Here is a 25,932-nt window from a genome sequence, read left to right as displayed (position 1 = left end):
AACTCCTCTTTCTCCAGGTCCTTCTTCTTCTTACACACCTCTCACACCAGTGTCTGTTACTGCTTCCAGCTCTTCCTGTCACTTCATTCAGGTCCCTTCAAAGGTCACCTGCTTCCCTAACCACACTATAGAAACTAACTCTTGCCCACCTCAGTCACGCTCCAGCCACAGATCTCGCTTCTGTTTTTATTTGTGGCACTTAAGACACTGCCTATTTATCTGCTTGCTTATCACCTGTCTCCCCCCAGGAGAAGGTCAGCTCCACAAGGGAAGAAATGTTTGTCTCTTTTGTTCACTGCTCTGTCATCAGAACCTAGAATGGTGCCTGGCACACAGCAGGTCCTCAGTGAATGTTTGTAGGAAGAAGGGAAAAAGGATGGGAGGGGGAGGAGAGAAGCCAGAGGGCCAGATAGCCTCAAGCATTATTTTCTATGACTTTTAAGTTGAGAGGGACTTGCTCCTAATTACCTGCAGAGAAGGGGCAGCTGAGAGGGAGGAGCAGAAGAAACAGGAGCAGGCTAGAAGGAAAACATGATGACACAACTCCGGTGAAGGGACCACTCTCGGGGGCCCCCTTTCTTGTCCTGAGCACAAACCTGGGATGCTCAACTCTTGGGTGAGGAAAGGAATATAAAATTGCCTGTAAATGCTTTGAAGAGTTGGTCCACCTTACTTACAGAGGCCTTTTGGCTACTTGCCTGCTGTGGGGAATCAAGAAACTCACAGCTGGGCCTCAGCCTCGAGAGGGAAGCCTGGCTACGGGCTCCCCAGCAGAGGGTCCCCACCAAGCAGAGTTGGGGACAGAAATCCCTGCAGAGGGTGGTGTAGCAGAGAGTGTGGGCAGGACGGGCTGAAGGCTATCCTTCACCTTGGACCTGTTTCCTGAGGGGCTTCCACCTCTTGATTATAAATCAACTCTTCCCCTGGGGCTTTGCAAGCATGTCCTGCCCTGACAGCATCTTCGCAACACGGTGCCAGCCCTGCAGGCCGACAAACATCAGGGACAAACCACACAGAACACAACGCACTACCAGTGGCTGTGAATGGGTGGCACCAGATCAAAGGTGGTGGCCCTTGGCACGACCTTGACTTGCCTTGCTAGGGGCCGAGAATAACCTTGGCCCGTGTCTGTCTGTCTGTCCTTCTGTTTTTTCTCTTACTGTATCCATACATTAATGTCTTAGATTAGAAGATCCTTCTAAACAGCTCAGCCAGTTGATATTCTCAGCCAAAAGATGATCTTTGAAGTTGTGCATTTTCAGTATCTGGTGGTTAATGGACTTCGCTAAAAATTCTTGGAAATGGCCTCTTCGCTGGGGCCAAATAAGTATTCCTCCTGCTTCATCTCATATGACTGTAGGCCTCTGCCCTTCCCCTGTGATGGCGTTTCCCTCCTTTGCCTATCACACCCTAACCCCAGCCCCTCACCCTTGTGAGGCAGGAAGGAGTGGTTGAGTTTCCTGACTCCTGCTGCAGAGACTAAACTTGCCCCCCTGGGGCTACGCTGGCTCTGTTCCAGCTTTCATCACTGACGAGGCACCTACTGCGTGCCCCTGCCCCGTGCTTATATCCATGACTGTATTTAAACCCATTTAAGGAATGACTTTAGTTAATGCCTTATTGATGTGTATTCCCATTTTATAGATAGGTGAACTGGGGCTTGGAGATGTTAAATAACTTGACCAAGGTCACGGAAATTCGTTCCTGTTCTCCCTGTCTCCAACGAGGGCCGAAGGGCTGATTCTTAGATCTGTGAGCAAACCTGGGGAGCACTGGCGAGGTCAGTGTAAATGTGAGATGTGGGGAGATGGCTGCTGGAGGTTGGATGGAGATTTTAAGAGGGGCGATCAGCACGTTGACCATTAGCAGGTGGTGCTGTGGAAATGAGACACTTCCCTGGAGGACCTCAAAGCATCCCTCTGATTCCATCTTTCCCAAAGGGCTGGAATTGAGGTCATCAGAAACTGTCACTGCCTGGCAGCTAGACAAGAAGAGGACTAAGAAACAAGCAGAGGTTCACAGTCAGAGCCTGAGCTTTGGGAAGGCTCCAGGACCCGCTGGGCGGCCATGGGATGCAGCAAGTCAGAATTCCACAGCCTTCCTGGTGCAGCCATTGACTCGCGGTGTGTCACCTCACTGATTGCTCAGCCCCTGTCGGCCTCTGGGGCACCTCTAATCATGTGGCAATAATTCCAGTCTCCACTTATATCTTGAGGGTGTTCTGAGGCTTAGGGGAAAGTCTGTGGAGTGCTACCCTTGAAGCACATGTGAGCAAAGCATTAAAAACTTAATTATTCTACTAGCTCATTATTAGCGTCATTGCCGATTCACCCAAGTTGCCTCTATTACTCCATCTCTGGCGGTCTGGCTGGTTCTCTCCTAGGGGCCCACATCTCTCACACCACGTCCTGTTTATGCGTCGGATCTTATGTCTGCACTTCCTCTCATGGCTTTGAAGTCCAAAGATTTGGGTCCTGAGCTTTGGCTCCAGCACTCACCTGACTTGGTGCCTCACCTAGCCCCCTGCTCCTTATCTGTACAAATCGCCTGAATCTCCATCCCCAGGCCTTTGAGTTGTGTGAGGTGCAAATGAGCTGAGGTTTGCAAACTCTACAGGGTGTGGGTATGTGACAGATGAATGCTGCGCTGATGTTTCTTTTTTTCCTGAAGGTTCTTAGGTTCATCCCAGACCCTCTGACTTCATGAGAAGAAAAAAATACCATATTTAGTCTCAGTAACCATTACCACTCCTCCTCAGATCCAACTTGCAAAAGGAAAGACACAAATATTTAAGCTTCCTGCACAACCACCCCATCCAGCGTCCTCTCTCCTCCTGAGCAGCTCTCTCTCTCTCTCTCTCTCTCTCTCTCTCTCTCTCTCTCTGTATGTTTAATTATAGTGAGTGACTGTATTTGCTTGGCAGAACTGTCTATCCCCAAAGCTATGAAAGATGTAATAAAAAGGAAATCTGTGCTTTTAAAGAACCTCAAAAGCTATTTTTTCTTTCCCTACTTTCTGATGCCTCCCTGGGGGCTCGCCTTCCCTCCACTTCCTCCAGAGACCTGTCCGTATCCACTCCCTCAGGCAGGACAGGTCCCTGCCACCGCTAATGGGAGCTGCTTCCCGCCCATGGAAATCACCCCAGAAAGAACTGATCACACCAGCCCTGAAGCCCTCACCTGGGAGAGACAGGGTGGGCATCCAGCCAGCAGAGACCTCCAGAGGACAAGGTGTGACAGCATCCTTACCCATTCCAGGGCCCTAGAAGCCACAGTGTGTGAACAGCAGGAAGTGGAGGGGCATCAGGGATCCCCTTTGCATGGTGAAGGAAACTGAGGCCCACGGAAGAAAGGGGTTTTCCCAAGGCCACCGATGGAGGTGGTGCCATATCAGGGGGCAGAACAAGGGTGCTATGTGACATCTCCAGTAGCTTTAGCTGGGAGGCCTTTCAAATGCCTACAGGCTTGTCCTGCAGAAGGAGCTACAGGTGAGCAACCTGTCACTGAAGACCTACGACCAAGGCTGGCTGGCTCCTTTCCTGAGGCCATGTAGCAAAGTTCCCACATCAGGTAGAGAGAGTAGGAAGGTTCTGTCCAACTCCAGGGGCATCTCTGAGCCTTTGGCAATTGAACTGAGATGCAGGCAGGGAGGATGGTACTCAGTGTGCCAAGGAGATAGTAGGAAGAGAGGTTGGGGGAACCGAAGCTGCTGGAGATCTTCAAAGCGTCTCAGTCCCCTCTTCCCCCACCCCAACACCCCGACTGGGAGTTCAGAAGGGCACATACCAGGATGTCCAGGCAGGCGGCCTTCAGCAGGGTGATTTGGTCTGCGATGGTCAAGCTGGTGAAGCCCGGCAGACGTTTAGCAAACTCCACGATCTTAATAATGCACTTGGTGGCAAGTTCACTGAATTTGTCCCAGAGGCCCAGGTCCAGTCGGACTCGATGGTCAGCACTGGAATTCTAGAGGGAGAGAAAACATCGTCAGGGGTTGTTTCTGGAAAGCCCAACGAAAGGCAGGGAACTATTCATGTTTCTTATTCATGTGCTGGCACTTCAGTGTTGACCAGGGAGCTTCCTGGTAGGGTGGCTGAGTTGTGAGCTTGGATTTATCTTTTTAAAATGCTCAAAATGTTATCCCTGTACCATAGAACAATCAAGTAACAGATGAAGGGAATTTCTCTTTGGGCAATTATTCCAGCTAATACGTTAAGAAGGAATAATGGAATGAGGAGTCACCACGTATAACCCTAATGAATTAATGGCTCCAGGCACTGACCATCAGTGGTTGCTAATATCTTAAAAAGAGGCAACCTGTCATGTGGGTGTCCTGATGGAAACACACACCAACACCTATGAAGCAGTCAAACCAGAATCAGAGCGAGCCTCTAGTTGTAACCACAGAAATCCCAGGGGACAGAGGGACGTGCTAAAAACTATACTGTGGGGGGTGTGACTGTCAACATCCAGGATGTGGGAGACTCCATAAAACCAACAAATTGGTTTCTTCAACAAATACATTACAAGCGGAACAAAGAGGAACGGAAAGAGAAAGCTACAGGTTAAAAGCGACTCCGCCAAGATGTTCATTAACTGATGAATGGATAACCTGGGACAACCAGGCAACGGAGTGCTAGTCAGCGGTGACAACAACGGAAGTACTGATACATGCTGCGACATGGATGAACCCCAAAAGCATTACGCTCAGTGAAAGAAGGCAGACCCAACAGCCTACACACACAATGATTCCATTCAGATGACATTCTGGACATGGCAAAACCACAGTGACAGAGAGCAGATCAGTGGTTTCCAGGGGCTGGGGTGGAGGATGGTTGAATACAAAGGTATACAAGGGGCTTGGGTGGTGGTTATAGGATTGCATACTTTTGTCAAACTCATAAAATTATACCTTTAAGAAAATAAATTTTCCCATCATGTAAATTATACCCCAATAGCCTTGACTTAGGAACAAACCATTTTTAGGAGACTTATGAACCAATTACAAGCTGTAGACCTGATCTGAATTCTAATTCACATAAATAAAGAAATCGTGACATATGAGAAAACTGGAAATTTGAGATATTAAGGTGTCTGAGGTGTTAGTTTTATTTTAGGAGGAGTAATGATAGCTTTGCTGCTATGCTTCTGTTTGCAGAAAGGTCTACATTAGGCACACTAATATTTACAGACAAAATAAGATGTTTGTAATTTACCTCTAAATAATACGCAATGGGCAGCGTGTATGACGCTGGATAGATGACGAAACAAGACTGGCTGTGAAGTCATCACGGCATTCATTATTCTGTTCTCTCTACTTCCATGCAATAACGTTTGCAATTTTTCATAATAAAAATAAAAGAAAAAATGACGATAAAAGAAGAACAAAATGCTACAACGACAACAAAGATTAGTCTCTCTAGAGGTCCTCTGTGTTGTGGTGACCACAGGCATGACTCACACGGAGCTGCTTGTCCCACTGCCAGGCGCAGGCCTCAGCCGGGGAGGCAGGGACAGGCTCCGCGGGCGCGTGCGTGCCACATGATGATGCAGCCCACCGAGGTGTCCGGACGCAGAGGGGCCACTCCAAGGACAACACAGCTGCTCCTCCCTGTTTTTTTTTTTTTTTTGAAGGACCAGCCTTCTAGTCCTTCAGCAGTTTCCACTCAGGACACGAGGCCCAGGTGCCTGAAGGGTGCCTTATCTTTGACAGCTACAGCATAAACACAGGGAAACCCTTTTCCTCACTCCTCTGAGGTAAGTAGATTTCAGACCAAACCTCTGTCAACCTACTGGCTGGGTTCCTCCATCCATTCGAATATTCCTTCTTTCGTTCACTTATTCCTCTTCTTCTCTTCCTCCCTTTCTCCCTTTGTTCTACGAATATTTGCTGACCCATCTTCACGCAGCCAGGGGCTGGGGTGTAACGGCTGAACGCCCCAGACACAGCCTCAACCCTTAGCGAGCGTACAGCCTAGCAGGGCAAGTGCCTGCTGCTCTCTGAGCCTTACCACAGCAAGCGCCACCCCAGCCTCAGCTCCTTCCTTCCCTTGCCAACCCCCACAGCCCCCCAGTGAAGAAGAGGGAATGAGGAGCTTCACCGCAACGTGTGGCAAGTTCACCTCAGGAAGGCGAGGTACCTTGCCAAGGAGAGGCTGGAAGTGGGTCTCAGGTCTACCTGGTCCCCAAACCTGGCTTTTCCCCTTCTTGGCTGATGATAGGTGTGACCTCCTGCAAGTGATGTCCTAGCTTCACGCCTCATTGTCCCCATCCATACTACTTGCCCTCACAGGCTGCTGCAAAGAGTAGGCTCCCAGGGGGAAGGAAGCAAACAGTGCCTGGTGTGTTCCTGGGTTTAATCAATATTGGACCCTTTCCTTCACCACCCTCACCAGCCCCCAGCATTACCAGAGGGTTCGGAGCACAGCAATGACTATCTTCTCCTCTGTCCTCACGTGCACAGGTAACATGCCCAGAAAAGTCCCCAACCCCATTATAAGCCCACTCCCATTAGAAACCTATCTTTCCTCATTTAATCAGTGAAAACGATGCTCACAGCACAGACAGGAAACAGAACACCGCCATGAACTTGCCAGAAATTACTGAGGGTCTCAGCTTTTGACGAAAACCACACTCCAACATGCCCAGGGAACTGTTTTTGTTTTCTTTTCTTTCTGTAATCTCCAGAGCAGGACCACTGGTATGAATGGAGTTGAACAGTCCATCTGCCTTCCTGACATCCCTCTCTTCTGCCTCTAGAGTCATTTGGGGGACTGCTCCTCTCTTCCTCTCAGTTTCTGGGGTTTGGGTCGGGCTGTCGAACTCCCTCAAGTGAAGGGAGGGCACTTGACTCCGATTTGGCTAATCAGAGTAGTCCCTCCTCCTGGCCACCGTGATTGGTTCATAAATGAGCAGGTGGCCCAGATCTGGCCAATGAGGCTTAATTCTGAGACTCAGGTTGGAACAATTAGGGAAGCGAAGCACTCTGTCAATGAGGGTTACCAGGGGTTTTCAGGGGCTACCAGGTGGGGAAGGCCTTCCTAACAATGAAGCCAATTCAGAAGAAAGGTGAGACGAACAATGGAAAGAAAGGGGAAGAGGAGCCCTGTCTTGAAGATACTGAGCTGCTGGATCCAGCCATGCCCGATTCGCACCAGGAGTTTTTTTTACTCTAAGTAGATTTAAGTTTGGTTTCCGTTGCCTGCAACAGGAAGAAGTCTGACTAATGTGCAGTTATAGCTTAAGACAGTTTCAGTCTGGGAGTTTCACATTCTTACCCCACCCCATTCCCAGGAAGTGTCAAGACTTAGAGAAGCGGACCCCACTGCCACCATCCTAGTCTGAGCCACCATCTCCTCCTGCCTAGATTATTGCGACAGCCTCCTCACTGGTCTCCTGCTTTCCACCCCGGCCTCCTTACAGCCTATTCTTACCAAAGGACTAAAGGAACCCTTTTAAAACACAAGCCAGACCAAGTCACTGTGCTACTCAAAATCTCCAAAGATTTCTCATCTCACTCAGAGTAAATGTCAAAGTCCTTTCAATGGCCTGCAAGGCCCTCCCAGATCTTGGCTCCTTTTCTCTGACCCCGTCTTCTCCGAGTTTGCCCCCAGCTCACCCAGCCCAGCGACAAGGTCTAGCTCTCCCTGAACAAGTGAGGCATGCTCCTGCCTCTGGGTCTTTGCACTGGCTGTTCCCTTCCCCTGGATTGCTCTTCCCCAGATATCTGTATGATGCACTCCCCTATTCCCTCAAGTCTTTGATCACTGTCACTTTCCCTTGAGACCTCCTGGGCTAACTCTATTGAAAATTACAGAACCCTCTACACTCTAGATACCGCCAGCTCCACCCTACTCGACGTTTATAGCACTGATCTCCTAATAACGCTATCATTTGCTTATTATACAGGGGATTCTTGTCTCATTTTTGATTGCTGTATCATCAGAGTGGTCCCTCCTTCTGACCACAGTGATTGGCTCGGAAAAAAGCAGGCAACCCGGAGCTGGCCAATGAGTTTAGAACATAGTAGGGGCTCAATAATTATTTGATGAATGAACCAATGAGTGAATGAAGTGCCCACAGTTCTTGCTTGTTTAAAATGTCTCAGGTCAACCATCATTTTGAGAATGAGGCTCTCCTGGGCCGTGGCCTAGGTCTACTCATGGGGCCTCTGCTGCCTCTGGAGACAGAACCGAATAATCCAGTGAAAGGCAAGGCTCCCCAGGCCTGGCATTTGGGCCTCTGACAAATGTTAAGTCTTTCAGGAAAGAGTACCACTCATCCCAAACTGATGTCTTTAGTTCCTCATCTCAGTGGAATCAGTCCACAGAGTCAATAAAAGTAGCTTTTGTTTTTTAAATGTTGGTGAGGAAAGCCAGAAAGAAATGTTTGCATAAGGCATGATACAGATGCCCTAAAAAAGGTGGTGGCCAACGGTGCCTTCCGTAACATTCTTTGCGGAAAGTAGGCACGCACCCTCCAGATTTACTGTATTCCTTCCTCAAGGACTTCGGTGGAATACAGCACACTCGGGGGAACATAAGATCAAGATGTACACCATTCGGGCTGTAATTAAATTTAATAGGCAGTTTCACCGGTTCGGAGGAAGACACGATAGAGAGGGACAGAGAGGCGAGCTTACAGCGGGAAATCATTTTACAATAGTATCCATCTGGAAAAAAAGGCATTGCCCCGACCCAGCCAGTGTGAACGGAATCTTCATCAGCATCATATGAGGTTACTTTATCACACACGGGGCTGAGAGAGAGAAGCCTGTCGCACCTTCTATTAAAAATAATGCACAGCCTTCTTAACGGCATGTAAATCTCACTCACTATTATGCAAACTGAAGGGAAGAGGCAGTTAATAAAACACAAAATAACCTAGTGTTTTATGATGCTGGTTGCTGGATTCATAGGCATGAGGTTTAAAATGGCTTATATATTATCTTCCAGCTGTGGCAAATGGAGAGCACAGCCTGGTTTGGCTGGTAATGGAGGCGGTTACAGGGAGCACCGAGGAAGTGTGAGTTTTCCACAGCATTTGTGAAGTCAGGGGAGGGGAGGGAAAGGAGTGAGAAAGTGGGGCGATGAGGAGAGGCCTCTGTTGGCAGCTAATAAGCAGAGCCAAAGCAGCACGAGGAAGAGGCAGGTCTCCCCAAATTTGCACTCTTTCCTCAGCTCCTCCTCCCTGGGTAGAAGCCCCTCTCCAGGCAGGAGCCCCAGCCTGCCTTCCCAGAATGCTGTGCAGCAGGGGCCCAGGTGGAGGGCCCCTCCGAAGGTCCCCTAGGGCCATCTTGAGCAGCAGCAGAGCCCAACCCCACTATGAATCCAATTAAATGGCCATTTTTGCCACACAAATGGATTCGCTTCTTCTGTAGGCTTAGTTCTTTGCTGCCACTTACTGCTTTCCTGACTGGCCTTACTTTTTTTTTTCTTCTTCTTCTTTCTTTTTTCCACTTTTTTTATTAGTTTCAGGTGTACAAAACAATGTAATAGTGAGACATTTATACCCCTCACAAAGTGATAACCTCCCTCCCCCAATCTACTACCCCTCTGACATCGTGCATAGCCGTTACAATTTCATTGACTCTATTCCCTATGCTGTACTCCCCATCCTGTGACTATGTATGCATATATTAAATTATAGTTGACATTCATTATTACTCAGCTTCAGCTTCAGTGGCCTTCCTTTCTGAACAAGACCCATACATGGAGGTGGCATCACCAATGTTCTCAAAATCCCATTTGGGGCAGCACCTGGGCACTACAGTGGTTTAACCAGGGCTGTTTCTTGTTTTTTTGTTTGTTAGTTTGTTTTGTTTGAGCTAAAGAGCAACTTAAATTTCTTAAAAGGAAGAAAGAGTTAAGGTTCCCTGGGGATGTCGGGGACATCCAGTGAGGTGGCCCCCTTCTTCCCTTGGCCTGAAGTCTTTGCTCTTCGACCATCCTGAGAGGCTGATGCCCCCTCAAGTTCCATTTGTAGAATGTGCTTGTCACCCACACTCCACTTCTCCACTTTGTATGTTTCTCCTGGAAAAACCCCTTCCTAGGGCTTATCTCAAGCCAGGCACTATTCTTACTGCTTCACAGTGAACTCACTTTAATTTTCACAACACCCTCATAAGGTAGGCACTATTATCGTCCCATGTGACTGATGTGGACGCTTACGCCCAGAGAAGTTAAACAACTGATACGAGATGCCCCAAGAGTTAGGTGGGGGGTCCAGAGTGCACACCAAGTGGTTGGGCTGCAGCATCTGGGCTCCCCACCCTTACACCACATCATGTATTGGGTCATCACATACATATTCTACTTCCTGGCCTGAACTTTCTGTGTCCTATAGTCTGCTGTGACATTTGCGATCTCCCTCCTGGCTGGGAACTCTGGACGCTTCCAGGAGGTGGCGAAAAAATCCCTAGTGTCGCACTGAAGAGAATGTTATGTACCAGGCCAGGTGTCTTTGTGGTCAGCAAACACATATCTAGGCCCTATGACAACATGACTTCTGGAATGTTCCAGCTGGGGTATGTCCATCAGTGGGCATATGCAGCATTCTCCTCAGCACCGGATGCCTCCAACAGGTGGGGAGAAAGGCAGCTTGGCAGCCTCCTTGCAGCTATAGATGGGAAGACAGGCGCTGTCTCAAAGGCATGGCGCAGCCCATGGGTGGAGAGGGCTCTAAGCTAAGGGCAACGGGAAGGAGGCAGGTAGCGAGGGTCTCTAAGGACCTCCAAATGTTTCCTGGCAGTCTGGCTGAAAGCAAGGGTGATGCTGCAGGACTTCCCTGAAGGTAATGTTTTAGAGGCGCGCCTGGACCCCCACTATCTAAGACTTCTGGGCTGGGACATGAGCCTGGAGGGGTCCCTCTGGACAGCAGCAGCCCTTTCATTCCTGGTATCTGAGATTCAGGGACCTTGGTGGAGTGCAGGGGTATGGCTTTCAGAATGGGACAGCTGTAGGATGGAGGGTGTTGGATGGCCAAGAGATACAACATTTTGGGGTGGTCTCAGTTGCTGTGAGGAGCCATTGGTGGCTTCTGGAACTCCCGGGGTGCATTTAAGAAAGAACAAAAGCTCTGCCACGCCTACCTGCCATAGCCCTCTGGCCAGGCACAAAGCGGCCAGGGCCAGCCCTCTTAGCACTGCTTCTCCTGACTAGAAACCTCCCTTGGCTCCCTGTGGCTAACATTCACATGCTTTACCCCAGCACACCGGCCGCCAGCTAGCCTTAACCTGTCTCCGCAGACTGCATCTGCCTCCTCTCCAGATCCTTCTCTGCAAAACTCCTGGCCATGCTCATGTTTCTCCCTTGGCTGGGAATCTTTTCCTTTTTCCACCATCCAGTGGAATTCACTGATTACAGATGAGGACTTATGATGTGTGCTGCCAGAGGTTTCGAAAAGCACACAAGACGTGTGACAAAATTTGGTTTTCAGCCAAACTACAGGAAAGAGCTGCAAACATCCATGCACCCCAATACTGCACTCAGTAGGTATCCCCCAAAAAAGATATGTTGAACTCCTGACCCCCAGTACTTCAGAATGTGACCTTATTTGGAAATAGGTTTTTACAGAGGTAATCAGCTTAAAATAATATCATTGGGGTGTGCCCTAATCCAATGTGATGGTACCCTTATAAAAAGGGAAAAATTGGACAGAGACAGACACACACAGAAGACGGCCATATGAAGACGCACAGGGAGAAGATGGCCATGTGAAGAAGGGGATTATAGCGACGCATCTACAAGCCAAGGAGGGCCAAAAATTGCCTTTGACATCAGACGCTATGAGGCAAGGAAGGATTCTTCCTCAGAGCCATCAAAGTCAGCATGCTCTGCTGATACCTTGATTTTAGACATCTAGCTTCTAGAGCTGTGAGACGATACACTTTTGTTGTCTTCAGCCGCCTAGTTTGTGGTATTTTTTTCATGGCAGCCCTAGGAAACCCAATACAGTAGGTATATAGTAAATGTGTGTTGGAAAATGAAATAATAATAGTCTAGGTGCTATGGACAGCGCGGGTGTGTTTCCTGGCAAAAAACAGGCTCACAGACATTAAGGGCTGGTTCAAAGTCAGAAAACTCCGAGTTGAGGGAGTAGGGATCAGAACTCTGGCATTGTGCTCCCCTTAACCACCCACCCCACCAGAACCGTCTCTCCTGGGAGGCCAACCTCCAGAGTTTCAGGTTCTGATTCCCTATCTAATTAAACTGTTAGTTTCTAAAATGAAAGCCAAGTCCACACATGGCTGGGACCGCTCACAACGCCTTCCCTTTCTAAAGCACTCGTCTCCTGGAAAGTCTTTCGCTGGTTTAATGATTCTGTTGGTGGTCATTTTTCTGAGTAGATTAAGCGCTCCTTAAATCTCCATAGCTCAACTTCACGAGCCCCTCAGAGGACAGCTTATGTCCCATCAAGCTCTGCAAGGTGATGAACTGCCCGCACATGGCAGAGCAGCGGGATGGGGGAGCAGATGCAGCCCTGTGCAGAAGGCCGGGGCTGGCGCTGTCCTGCTAAGAACTGCCTCGCTTTCCCACCCACCACTTTACTTCTCCAGAGCCTGGGCAAGCAGCTCTAAAAAATGGGAAGGTGCTCATAGCGGGATCACCAGGAGAAGCCCTAGCCATTTTGCACATCTCTGTTCCAGAAACTATACAAGGCCCTCTGATATAGTTTTCTCACTTAACCATCCCAGCAACCCCAGGATGATTCTTAACCCCATTATACAGATGAGGGAGCTGAGGCTCAAATGATGATTCCAAGGTCACGCAACTCCTAAGTAGCACAGGCAACATTTGAACCTGGGTCGACAAGGTCCCAAAGCCCAAATGATATAGTTGCTAGGGTTTGTCCTAAGGAAGCAAAGCAAATATCCTCAGAGCCAGGCTGTTTCCTCTGGTTCTGTTTTGGAGAGCTCATCTATAAATAGCCACTGCCGTGCTTCCCACCCTCCATCATGGAATCCCTCTACCCTCCCGCTTATTTTTGGAGGGGTCACTGGTTTAGCAGCCTTCCCAAGCAGATTCACTCTAAAGCTTATAGATGAGCGCCCTGCCCAGGCCTGGGCGTGGAGGGTGGGGAGACACGAGTTTCTGCCTCATGCTGCTTCCTGGGACCTGACCATTTGTCCCAAATCTACCCGAATTAAGGAAGAAAAAGGAACGACTCTTTCAAAGATCTGTCGGTGGGCGGCTAGCTGCCTTTTTCATTCCTCTCTGCCCACTTATTCCCAAGGCATCTGACAAGGATGCCAGACTGGTAAAGACGGCAGGAAGTTTCCTGGCAGTGGAAGCAACTGCCTATCTAAAAAAAGCCCTCTATAAAAATGTTCCACTCGGAACTAAGAGCTTGCAGAGAATGTGTTACGGCTGCTGTTATTTATTTATACCTCTACCCACTTACAGAAAGGACTTAAAGTCGCTTACAATAAAAACGGAGCTAGGTCGGTGTATGGAGAGGAGAAATAGAGAAATCTGGATGGGAAACTGCATCGGAGCAGCCTTGCTCCCGAAAATGGGCTCTGTGTGCCTGGAAGGAGGTCGGGCTGCCCAGGGGTGAGGGACTGGCCTCTGGAGTTGGAACCTGTATTTCCATTTTCCCTGCTGGATCCAAGGACGTGCAGAAAGTCCTTGCAAAGTGCTGAGGACAGTGGGTTCCAATTGGGGATTGATGGTGTCACATCCCCAAAGAGGGGTGACTGGGAAGGGGCCCTGAGGCCCTCAGGGGAGCCACCTGCCATGGGCAGAAGCCAACCTTGAGACTAGGATTTCAGTGCAAGTGGCTTACTTGGGCAGAGGTCCCAGGGATCCCTGGTGATCCCTGTGGGCACCTGGGCCCCACCTTGTTGGGGAACTCTGGGAGGTGGTTTATAGAATGCCTCAGAGGCATCCTACCCCAGGGGCAAGGAGGCTGGGGCATTTATCCCCCAGCTTCTCTTGGTCATTGGGCGGGGAGTCTCGCAGGAGTGTCAATGCTGCACACGAGAGCCGAGCAGCTACGGCAGCCAGAGGAAACCTTCAGGCCAGGACACTGGGATTGCAGTGTGAACCAAGGGACACGGACAGGGCCCCGCCAGCCCCCGCTGCACCCTTCGAGAAGGCTGGGCAGGCAGACTCATCGGCCTGGAAGCAGATGGAATCAGACCTATAGCATAATGAGAATCCAAAAGGAGAGGCTGCTGCTTTCAGAAGAGACCTAGGGTCGGGAAGAGGGTAGAGGCCCCGGTGAGGCTCGCCAGAACCCCTGGCTGGCTTCTGGGGTGGGAAGCAGCTGTGTTGACTCACAGAGGGCAGGCTGACTGAAGGAGCATTTTGTTCCCAGGCCCTGGGGGAAGCCAGGCCACACCAGGGCGTGTGTTCTAGGAAGGGGACATGCTGTACTTTGTGTTTGCCCTGCCCTCCTGCAGACTGGAGTGGGCACCATTTCACCTGGTTACCAGGTGAGTCAGGTTCTAGGGGATGGCTAGGCCACACTAAGATACCTCCACCTGGGGAAGAGGGAGGGGACCCTCATACAGTAGCAAATGACCCCAGGGATGTCATATAATGTCTCTCGCCTTGTGAACTGGCTCAAAAGTTTCCACTTCCAGGAAGCCCTCCCTACTCTGACTTGTTCTCTCTTACTCCATCTTTTCTGGAGCTAAAGATTGGCTTTCTTCCTGGATAACCGCCGCCTCGTCCTAACTAGATGCCCAGTGGCTCCTGCTTCCATCCTGCCCTGCCAACCGCCCTGTTGATGTATTCTGTGAATGGTGTAGTGGTTGAAAGGGCCAACCCTGCAGTCAGTTCACATTCAAGTCCCATGGGTTGGCTATGAGACATGGAGAAATTTATTTAGCCCTTCTATACCTCAGTTTACTCATCTCTAATCTGGGGACAATAGTATCCAGCCTCAGTTTATCTGTCTGTCATATGGGGGCAACAGTACCTCCTTCTTAGAATCCTCAAGGAGCAAGAGAATATATTTAGACTATTTACCATAGTCCCTGGCACATAGTAAATGCTCAGTAAAAATTAGTTGCACAAATGATGATGATAATGAAAGTAATAAAGACTCCTGACCACCAACTGTTGATTTCTCTCCATTATTTACAGACTAAAATACAAATTCCTCAGTCGGCATTCCAGACTCTGCGAGGTTTTTTTCATGATCACTTCCCACTCTTTTGCATCTTAACACCATCCCACCTTTCCAGGGCACCGGGTCTGTCTGGTACTTCCTTCTGTCCTTTCCCATGGCTCATGCTTGGTCAATTTCCCTAGTTCTTAGGTCAGGACACACTCACCTTGATACTTAGCCCAAAAGAGTGCCTGGAACATAGTTGGCAATCAGTAAATATTTCTAAAAGCGATAAACGATATGCTCCTTGGCACTGCTTATTCACTTTTTTTTTTTTTTTTTTTTTTTTTTTTTTAGCTGAGCCATCCCGCCACCTGTTGGCAGCTCATGGCTGCTCAGCTTGGGCTGACTCGAACCGCTGTTGCTCAGAGCTCAAACTCTTGAGCGAGCTCTTAACCAACTGAGCCACTCAGCCGGCCCTGGCACTGCTTATTAATCATGTTACTTCTCTATAGTGCCGGGTGCACTTGGCATGGGACCAGGTGCCTGGAGAATCAGTGCATACCCAGTAAATGGATACGTGGTGGATGGTGCGTCTGTTGCATCACTGCTGTAGAGATATTTCCAGGTCCCACCATGGAAGCTTTGCGTGAATTGTCTCATTCGTATCATCCTAACCATTTTCTATTATCCCCATTTTACAAATGGGAAAAAGGAGACTCAGGGAAGTTAAGTAACTTGCACTCAGTCACACGACTGATCAGTGACTTAGCAGGTTTAAACCACATTCATCTCATTCTAGTGCCTTTGCTCTAGATATATGGTATCTCCCCTCCATTGCCCCGTGGTTCATGGGCCTCCTTTATCTCCTAGGTTAAAATGACTCGGCGTCTGCTCTGGGCTAGGACGGTGCTCCCCAAGCTCGGGGGGGGGGCTTGTCTACTGAGGCTGGCACCTCCCCAGCCTGGCAGGTAGGCCAATAGCTTCACAGGTTACAATGGGCACTCCAGCATCTCCCCTCCTCTCTGACACCAAGGGCCCGGGTGGGCCCCTTCTGGGGTGACCCAGAGGGTCACCCCAGGTCTTGCTGTTCAAAAGGTTCACGGCCTTTGCTTCCGAGTGTGTTCTGTATACCCGCACCATCAGCCCTGCCTGGGAGCTTGTGAGGAATGACCCGTCCCAGACCTGCTGAAACAGAGCCTGCATTTTACAACAGTAAGAATCCCAGGTGTGTCATAAGCACACTGAGGTTTGGGAAGAAGCGATGCTTTAGCTTCTTGCTCTGCTTTCTGAGCCAAAGTCTCTGGTTTGGCCAAGGGGCCTACCTGTCTAACTCCGGTGCCAGCCCTTCAGAAGCTGGTGCCAGCCAACTGTAGAACCTCCTGCTCACCTGAGAAGCCACCCTGGCATGTTCTAGAAACAATTTCGACAGCAAGTCTGGGCCTGGTCCTGGCCACCATTCCTATTTTGCATATAAAACGGAGGCAGTAACATCCAAATGCATGACTGCGTGTACCCCAAGAGTTGCTTCACTCACAGTCCTTTTTTCTATCTGGCATTACCATTTCATCTTTTTATCTTTATGACCTTTCATACTATTCTTTTTCTAGCACACCAGTCCCCAAACCAGCAAATACTGCAATATTTGCATTTGTTTAAAAAGTACATTTCCTAGCATTAGTTAGGCAAGCAACATAAGCCACTTAAAGAGGCCAGAACAACATGCTAGTTATATTTATCCATCCATTCATTCACTCGACAAATATTTATTGAGTGCCCACGTGCCCCCCTCTGAGGAGTCCACACACTGGGAATATACATCAAGGAACATAACACATGCAAAAACCACTTTAAAAAATTAAAGTAGCTCATGCCGTCTCTACTGGCTCAGCCCAGGCCAGCTGACACATGCCTCCTACCTTTGATCCCACTTTCTGTCCCTCTCCCTTCTCTTTATTTCTAACCTCAGCAAAAGCGATTCCCAGCAGAACACTGGGAGGAGAGGGTGACCACCCACCTGCCGCAGGAAGGGTCACACCTACCCTTGTGCTTTTCCAGGCCCTGGCTTTGGGGTTATACACACACCCTCTCTGAAGCCAGACCCTGACCCAGGGGAGGGCCCCAGTCATCTTGGTTGGAGCTTACAGCTGGTCAGTTTTTTTAAAAAGAGCCATCGCTTGTCCCCTCCGGGTCCTCACAGGGCTCTGTAGAGGTGGGTGTCTCATGGCCCGTGTAACACTTCACTCGCTGGTTTTACTCGCCTCCTTCACCAGACCCGAGTCCCTGAGAGCAGCAACTTTATCTTCATCGTTCATGTCGCCAGTGCCTTGCACTCGGCCTGGCATATAACAGGTGCTCGGTTCGTCTTCCTCTCTCCCTCTCTCCCTCTCTCCCTCCCTCTCTCCCTCCTTCCCTTCCTTTCTTTTTTAAATTATTGACTTTTTTTTTTCAGTTACAGTTGACATTCCATATTATTTTATATTAGTATTGGGTGTACAGCATACTGCTTAGACATTTATATAATTTATGCAGTGATTCCCCCCGATTCGTCTAGTACCCACCTGGCACTATACATAGTTGTTGCAACATTATTGACTATATTCTCTAAACTGTACTTTACATCCCCGTGACTGTTTTGTAATTCCCAGTGTGTGCTTCTTAATCCCTTCACCTTATTCACTCTGCCCCCAACCCCCTCTCCTCTTGGAACCATCAGTTTGTTCTCTGTATATGAGTCTGTTTCTGTTGGTTTCATTATTTTGTTCTTTAGATTCCACATATAAGTGAGATTCTATGGTATTTGTCTTTCTCAGTCAGACTTGTTTCTCTTAGCATAATACCCTCTAGGTCCATCCATGTTGTCACAAATGTTAAGATGGCATTCATTTTTATGGCTGAGTAATATTCCATTGTATATATGTACCACATTTATCCAATCATCTGTTGATGAGCACTTGAGTCGCTTCCATATCTTGGCTATTGTACATAGTGCTGCAGTGAACATAGGGGTCAGCACTCATGTTTCTTGAGTGAATGCATGTGTGCGTGACTGACTTGGAAGAAATGCCATTCTACTCAGAGACTGTCCAGAGGCTGCCACATGGAGGGAGGGAGTTGGCCACTGCCTAGCCCCACTAAGCTGACACGCATATCCTGGGCTGAGTTTGAGTGGGTGTCCCCTCAGGGCCACGGCAAACAGTGTGTGTGCGCCGGCGCATGTGTGCACGAGGGCCTGTGCCCATCCTCCCAGAAGCCTGGGGGCGGAAGCATCTCTTACCGTGGTGTATTTACCCAGCTGGCAGAGCGAGGGGAAGGTTTCCTGGTGAGCTTTTCGGATCTTCTCTGTGAGATCATCCAGCTCAGCTGTCATTTCATAGCTTTCCGTGCACTCCTGCTTCAAAGGCTCCTTCTTTTTCTTGTTCCTGTCATTCCTGACAGCTGGAAATGAGAGAGAAGGCAAATCAGGGTCACTAATGGCTGGGCCTGTGCTGCCTGAGCTGGGAGGTCCCCTCCACCGACGCTGCCTCAGATTCACTTGACACTTAGAACAGGAACAGCAGGAAAAGGTGCTATAATCACATCTCCCAAGAAATAAGGCTGGGCGGCCAGGAGGGCAGGGCAGAGAGCGAGGTTTGTCTTTCTGTGTGTGTTCGTGCCAACCAATTCTTAAGGGAGGCTAAGGCTCAGCCAAGACGCTGAGAGCCTGGGTTTGTTTAGAGAGAACTTTCTATGAGGACTGGTCCTTGAAGGAGGATTTTCCCCAAGCAGCTGCAGAGGGGGTGGCCTGAGAAGCATCACAAGGGAGCCACTTTTGCCTGGGAGACACGTCCCTGCACAAAGCCCTGTGGTGTCATAATTAGTGATTCCCAGCTAAGCCTTTTGGTTTGCTATTTCGCTTTTTAGTTTTCTGAATTCACTGACTAGCACTTTTGAAGAAATTCATCTTTAAAGGTGATGGGATTGTGATTTTTGTCCCTTCGTGTTTTTTGCTTCCTCAACTTCCTGTATGAATCATATGTCCTTTATTACTTATAAAGTTTTTTTAAAAACAATAATCTATGCATTATGTATCCTTGGCCTGCAAAACCATTCATTCATTCATTCATTCATTCATTCATTCATTCATGTATTCATCCACAGCCGCTCGACTCCACATCCTGTCTGCCCCCTGGTCCACAGCAGGCATGTGTCTTGGCCTTGGCACCCTCCACCGAGCTCAGCACTGGGCAGATCTAGGGCCCCGGACCTGGACCTCTCACAGCACAGGCCGCGCAGATGACTTCAAATCCGAGTGTAACTCAAAGCTCTGGCCTCTGGCTAGGATCTCCCGGGGAGGGAAACTGAAACCCAGGGAGGCCAACTGGAAAAACTAGTCCATGTGCCCCCATCCGGGGAGTCCATGTTCCCTGGGGACCCAGGGGTTGCCAGGCTGGACACCGCTTGGCTGTGTATGCCGCCCCCGTAACCTGGGGATCTGTGCTGCAAGTGACTCAGGGCAGAATCCGATCTGCCCTGAGAGGACTTGGCCTGGGTTGCCCCCCGTCCCTCTGCCAGGCCCCCCAAGAGAACCCGGGCGATCTGAGAACTGGTAGTTCTCTGGGTCTACACCGGGAGTATCGCAGGCCCTGCTTGGAGCTGGAGCTGAAGGTAGAGTAAAAGGCAGGCATGGAGGGGCGGCGGGGGAAGAAAAGGGGAAAAGAAAGAGATGGAATGGAGAGGGAGGGAGGGAGGAAAAAAAAGGGGGGCGGGGAATGAATGGAACTGAAAAATCCCTGTGTCTGGATAGGCTGCTCACACCTGACCAGGAGGTAGGGCAATCAGGGTGAAAATTCCCAATTCTGGAGAATCTTGAGCATGAGCAGTGTGTCTGCAGTCTCTCACTTGACCCCCTTATCAGGTAGGCAATTCTAAACCCATTTTACAGATAAAGAAACTGAGCCTCAGGGAGGCTAAGGAACGTGCTCAAGTTTACACAGCTGACCAGTTCTTTCCTCAGCGGACTCACATATTTCTAAAGAAGCCCATGTTTGAAAAACACAAAACCTTTCCAGATGACTGTTTCCCCCAGGATGAAATGACACTGTTCTTTGGTCCAGAACCTGCCCTGATCTAGAATGAGTGGGTAAAGACAGGGTGAGCGCCTCCAGCCTCAGATGTGGTATTTTCCAGTGCAGACCGGCCACGTGCCCAGACCATCCCCACACAGGGTGAGGGTAGCGTGGTTCACAGCAGGGAGAATGCAAAGGATACAGTCAGCAAAGGACAAACAATGAGGTAGGAAAGAGGGTGGCACATGGCAGCAGAGACGCCCCTGGGCTCTACAGGTCTGGGTTTGTGAGGGGAGGCTGCAGCCTGAAGGCTTATGTGTGAACACAGGGGCTCTCAGTGCAAGTTATCAGAACCACCCCCCTTTCTGGGCCCCCACCAATGACCCTCTTCTTTACCTAACCCAAAAGTCACATCAAAGCAACGGGGGATCCTTCCAAAACAGACCACTGAGGAAAACAGCTTGGCAGTTCCTCAAAAAGTTAAACATGGTGTTACCATATGACCCAGCAACTCCACTCCTAGGTGTACACCCAAGAAAACAGAAACTATATGTGCACGGAAAGCCTGTACACAAATGTCTACAGTAGTACTATTCACAATAGCCCACATGTCCATCAACTGAGGAATGGATCAACAAAACGTGGTCTATCCGTACAATGAAATATCATTGGCCATGAAAGGAATGAAGTCCTGATACATGTTACAACACGAACGAACCTTAAAATCATTATGCTCAGTGAAAGGAGCCAGTCACAAGAAGCCACATATTGTATGATTCCACTTATATGAGATGTTAAGAGTAAGCAAATTCATAGACAGAAAACAGATCAGTGGTTGCCACGGGCTGGGGTGGGGGGCAGAGAGGAAGTTACTTCTAAGGGGTATGGGGTTCCTCTTCGGGGAGATGAAAATGTTCTGGAATTAGTGGTGATGGCTGTATCACCTTGCAAATACACTACAAGTCACTGAACTGTACACTTTAAAATGACGAATGTTATGCTCTGTGAATTATATCTTAAAACAGCAAGAACACCACCAAAACACAGAGCTCCGTGGGAAGCCACAAGACACTGAGCACTAGGAACTGCTCTGACTAGAATCAGAAGCCAAGGTGGCACCTAGGGCCACTTACCACAGCAGTAACAGTGATGCCGCTTACCAGCTGCTTAGCAATGGCCAGCCATGGCCTTGAGCAACTGAAGGATTCTAACTCACTAAATTCCACGTGAGGCGGACATTACAATTCCCTTTCTACACTCTGGAACTTGAGGTGCAAGATCACCCTGTTTGGAAGTAATGAAGTCAGGACTGCAGTGGAATACACAGAAAAGCAGAGAGAGGAACCATACACACGACATTACCCACCATTTCATCCCCAGGCAGGTGGGTGGGCCTGGGTCTGCCCTCCTAAGCACTCTGCTTCACTGTCCCACACCTACCCACGGCCCCCCTGGAAAATCACCTGGAAACCTCAGATAAGCAAACGCCGCTTCAGAGGTTGACCTGGAAGTGGGCAGAGGACACTCTGTGAGCACGTACACCACGTCAGAAAGTGAGACGTGAGGTCAGGTGGGAAGGGGACCTTGGTGAGCTGCAGCAGGCCACCAAGTGGGGCACTCGGTTGGGTTGTGCAGTGACAGCACTCATTGTTTGCAAAATAACAGCTGCAAAGCCAGAGCTTCATCTTCTCAACTCGCAGTACTCTTAGCAGCTGGCCAGTAGACCAGGGACGAGCATGTAACCACTTACTCCCTTCCAGACGTCTCCTGCTCTCCCAAAATGAAGTGCCTTTCCCCCTCCCCGCACTGAGTCTACGACTAAAGGCTCCCTGGGACTATTGGAAACTCCTCTGCAACCGCAAAATGCCTTAACACCTCTGGCGATAACGCCTCAATTATGTAACCGTTCGTAAGTTAGTGGACACATTTTCTAAACACGTGGCTTTAGCAGCTGCCTTGCTCAATGGTTTTAAACTGCTGTGGAATGCAGACAAGGTATCTGGGCCAGGTGTGGGGATAGCTGCCAAGAACCACCAAAATCAAGAAGACCATGCAGTGCACGGAACACCACTTGGACCTGGGGATGATGGATCTGTCCAGTTTCCGGGGACTCACGGTCTGCCGTTGCTGGGACAGGCAGGAGCTCACCCTCTTTGTAGGGCACCAATGTGGGGCAGAGGGTGACACAGGTGAAGCTGGGGGGTCAGGGGGTCTGGTACAAATACCAACTCCACTGCTTACCATCACAGAGGTGCCCGCTCCTCTCAGAGCCTGTCCCCTCAAATGGCAGCAGCACCCTCCCGGAGCTGTGTGGATGGTATGCTAGTTGGGAAAGCGTGAGTCTACTGCAAAGGCTTCTAGAGGCCAGTCATACTGGAAGCAGTTAAGGCCTTTCCATGTGGCAATGGGGGGACCCGAACACCGAGTACTTGTGGGCATTATCGCGGGGTCCATGGATATGAGTAGCAGTGATGCTTTTGAAGAAGCCATCTGGCAGCAATACCAAATGAGCAGGAGGACAAATATTTTTTGAGCATCTACTATGTGCCATCTGCTGTGGTAATGAAATGGTGAGCCGCACAGATGATTCCTCCTGCCATGAAGCTCACTTATGGTCAGAGACAGACATTACTCATGGAATAACAGTGGTGGTAAGAAGAATAAGGATAATGTTGACATCACTGTTATTATACGTACTGTGACTCATCCTGGAGTATTATTTGGTATAAGACTGAAAATGTTAATGGCAACTGCAATAGCAGCGATGGGGCACTTATTGAAGCCCTGTATTCCATATTAGGTCATTCAATACTCACAAACCTGACAGGGAAGTATCGTTATTATGCCCATTTTGCAGATGAGAAAATTGAGGCACAGCAAGGTAAGTGCCCTGCCCGAGGCGATGCATGCTATAAGTGATATATCAATAGTAGGGACCTGAACTCAGAAAACCTGGCTCCAGGACCCTCACTCTTTGTGTGTGTATGTTTTTTTTGTGTGTGTGGAGGGCAGTGTCACTGGCCCTCATATGTGGGATCCGAACCGGGGCCCTCTGGCGTCCCAAGCCAGCTCTTAACCATCACGCCACTCGGCCGGCCCCAGGACCCTCACTCTTAACCGCTATGCACTGATGGGTCTTTCACACACGTACATGACTCCACAGCATGGCAAGTGGTATGAAGATGCTACAGGAGCTCGGTGCGTGTACTACAGGTGTAGGGGTGTGTGTGTGTGTGTGTGTGTGTAGGGGGTGGAAGGATGGTCCAGTTTCAGGAAGCTGAAGCTGGGGAAAGGAGAAGGTGAATGAGGGGAGCGTTGGGATGGTGGGTGGGGAGCCCGTGTTGTTCTTCTCTGGGGGTCTGGAGTGTGTAACTGATGCTCATCCCCAAAGGCTGCCTGTGATGCTGGGTGGTTGGTCTCATCTTTCACTCCGATTGCAACTGGCTGGCATGTGTACCAATACCCTGTGACAGACCAAAGGGCCTGACAAGCTGCTTCCGGTACAGTGTGCCCCTGGGAGGGTCTGGGAGGTAGGGAGGGGCACATACTGTCGCCATCATGAGGTGGGGGAGCAGTTACCGTTCCACACAGCCCTTCCCTCCTCGCTTGTGAATATTTGGAAAGCAAGGGCCATATTTGACTTGTCTCTGTGTCCCCAGGGCTTAACACAGTGTCCGACCCACAGTGGGGGCACAAAAACAGTTTTGTGAAGGACAAGATGAGCAGGTGACTAAATGTGGAGTTCTGTCAGCTGTCAGGGCCTTTGGCCACACAGAGCTCACCTGAGCCTGTTTCTTCCAGAAATTAAAGGTCTCATCATCACCCCAGGACCTGCGGGGGACTCGTTACCTGCTCTCCACCCTACAGGAGGAGCCAGGAGGTTGATAAAGCAGGCAGGGCATCCAAAGGGTCGCAACTGTGATTTACACAACCTGGGAGCACCCGTCCGATGTCGGCAAAGTGCTTCTTGGACGAAAGGTGCTCCATAAAATATCAAGTATTCTCCTCGTGTGGGCTAAGTGCTACAAATCAGATTTGGTGGCATAAAAGTAACATATTTATGATCCACTATCATATTGCAAATGAAATGAATGTAATAAAAGTGTCACTTATACAAATACCTCTGATGTACGGATCTCGACCTATGAATATGAAAACAGACACCCCAGCACTTTTATTTGAATGTCTAATCATGGAAATAAATGAAGTCATGTTCATTTTAATGTGTGCACTTGTGCATGTATCTGGAATATTGATTTCCACGCACACAATAAAAATGCAACGCAGGAAACATGCAAAAGATGCAGATTTCACTTGGATACAGGAAGAGATGAAAACACTTCACTAAAAATTCCTTCGTGTCAAAAGAAAAATACAATTGACAATGTTTTTGTCCATACAATTTTCCATATTCAGTTTAGCAATGCAAGCATAATGGTCTCTTACTTTTGATTGAATATTAAAGTCTGGAATTTGTTCATCATGACTCTCCTCCTCCTTGCTAATTGTAAGAATCATGGGCCACAGTTGGTGATTAGAGCTATCTGGCTGCCGTGAGGAGTAGAGGGTCTGTGGCACACACACAGATGCATGCAAAAGAAAAACACAAAAATATTTTCATCTGAGTTTAAAAATCATTTTCTGAACTAATTATGCAAATGAACAACTCATGGATTTGAAAGCAGGTGTATCTATGTCGAATAGAGACATATTTTTTCCATAATTTCAGGATTTGGGGATTGGCGCACAAGCATTTGAATAGCAGGTTCCACTGTAAAGTTGGGCAGAATTGGGGTGAGTGAATACTCCCTCAAAATCAGAATCTTCTTGATGATAGAGGCTGTGTCTTTCTCCTAATACAGCAATTGCCATGTAAGCACTGGTAGAAATTTGAACAGATATGCAGAGAAAGGAAGGTAGTGAATGAGGTTGCAGGTAAGCTTTCTCTGCCAATAATGAGACCCATGCCCTTCAGACCACGAGTGTCAAATGAATACAGTCCTGTGGTTGGGCCTTGATTTCAGGGTTTGTGAAGTGGAGGTCAAAAAAGCATCTTCAGAGGACTGTTCCCAATCTGCAGTGTGACAGCATATGTGCAAGGACTTCAAAAGGCGACTCGATGTCCCGCATAAGTGCCAAGTGTAAGGAATGTCCTAGCATTCAGTGCCAGTAACCAAACATGGTTAGAATTTTTACAGCATATTAAATATGCAAGTCTTGGGGGGAAATAGTCTGGAACTGGCATTCTGAGAGTTTACAAGGATCTACCAGCCTTGCTCAGCGTCTTAAAGTTATTCAAAGCACTTACAGAAAACCCCTGAAATATCGGAATGTACAAATGCCAAATACTTTTTTCTAGTTAAAGTTGTATAGTATACGAATAAAACTTTCAACATAATTTTCTACACGCTTTCCTCTTACTAGTTGCTTGCAGATGTGGGGATTGTACCTCTTCTGGAGTGGACTGTGTCCCCTTTGTCTCATAATTCCAAATACTTCATGTCCTCCTTGGTCCAGGCTGGTGTGGGCAGCCCGGTGCTTGTTTTGGGTGGGCCCAGTGTGGTGGCCATCCTTGCAGGGCAAAGGATTTAGAATTTAGAGGCTGTTAGAAGTGACCAATCCTTTTCTTTAGATGAGAGCCTTGTATGAACTACAGGAAACATCCTAAGTTCAGCTCCAGAGATGAGGGAAAACAAAACATTCCTGCATGATGTATAAAAGCAGGATCTTGGCAATAAGTAGAGGAGGATTTGTCTATTGCCTCTGAGATGTCTTCCTTCATAATCAGCTAGATTTCTTTGCACATCCCCTCTGGCAGCAGTGGGCCCTAT

At 48.9% G+C, this 25,932-nt stretch overlaps 1 protein-coding gene across 4 annotated transcripts in view; it reads right to left on the bottom strand.

Moving 5' to 3' along the window:
• RARB (retinoic acid receptor beta) overlaps positions 1-25,932 on the bottom strand; it is a 170,492-nt gene that overhangs the window by 10,608 nt on the left and 133,952 nt on the right. For all 4 annotated transcript variants that reach the window (XM_019628679.1, XM_019628676.1, XM_019628677.1 and 1 more), the window contains exons 4-5: positions 18,331-18,491; positions 3,786-3,962 (exon numbers count right to left, since the gene is read on the bottom strand). In XM_019628679.1, coding sequence (XP_019484224.1) covers positions 3,786-3,962; positions 18,331-18,491 — 338 coding nt within the window. The remainder of the gene's footprint in view (positions 1-3,785; positions 3,963-18,330; positions 18,492-25,932) is intronic.

Source organism: Hipposideros armiger, unplaced genomic scaffold (genome assembly GCF_001890085.2).
Source record: "Hipposideros armiger isolate ML-2016 unplaced genomic scaffold, ASM189008v1 scaffold_804, whole genome shotgun sequence".
Lineage (NCBI taxonomy): Eukaryota > Metazoa > Chordata > Mammalia > Chiroptera > Hipposideridae > Hipposideros > Hipposideros armiger.
This window is presented reverse-complemented; position numbering and strand designations above follow the sequence as displayed.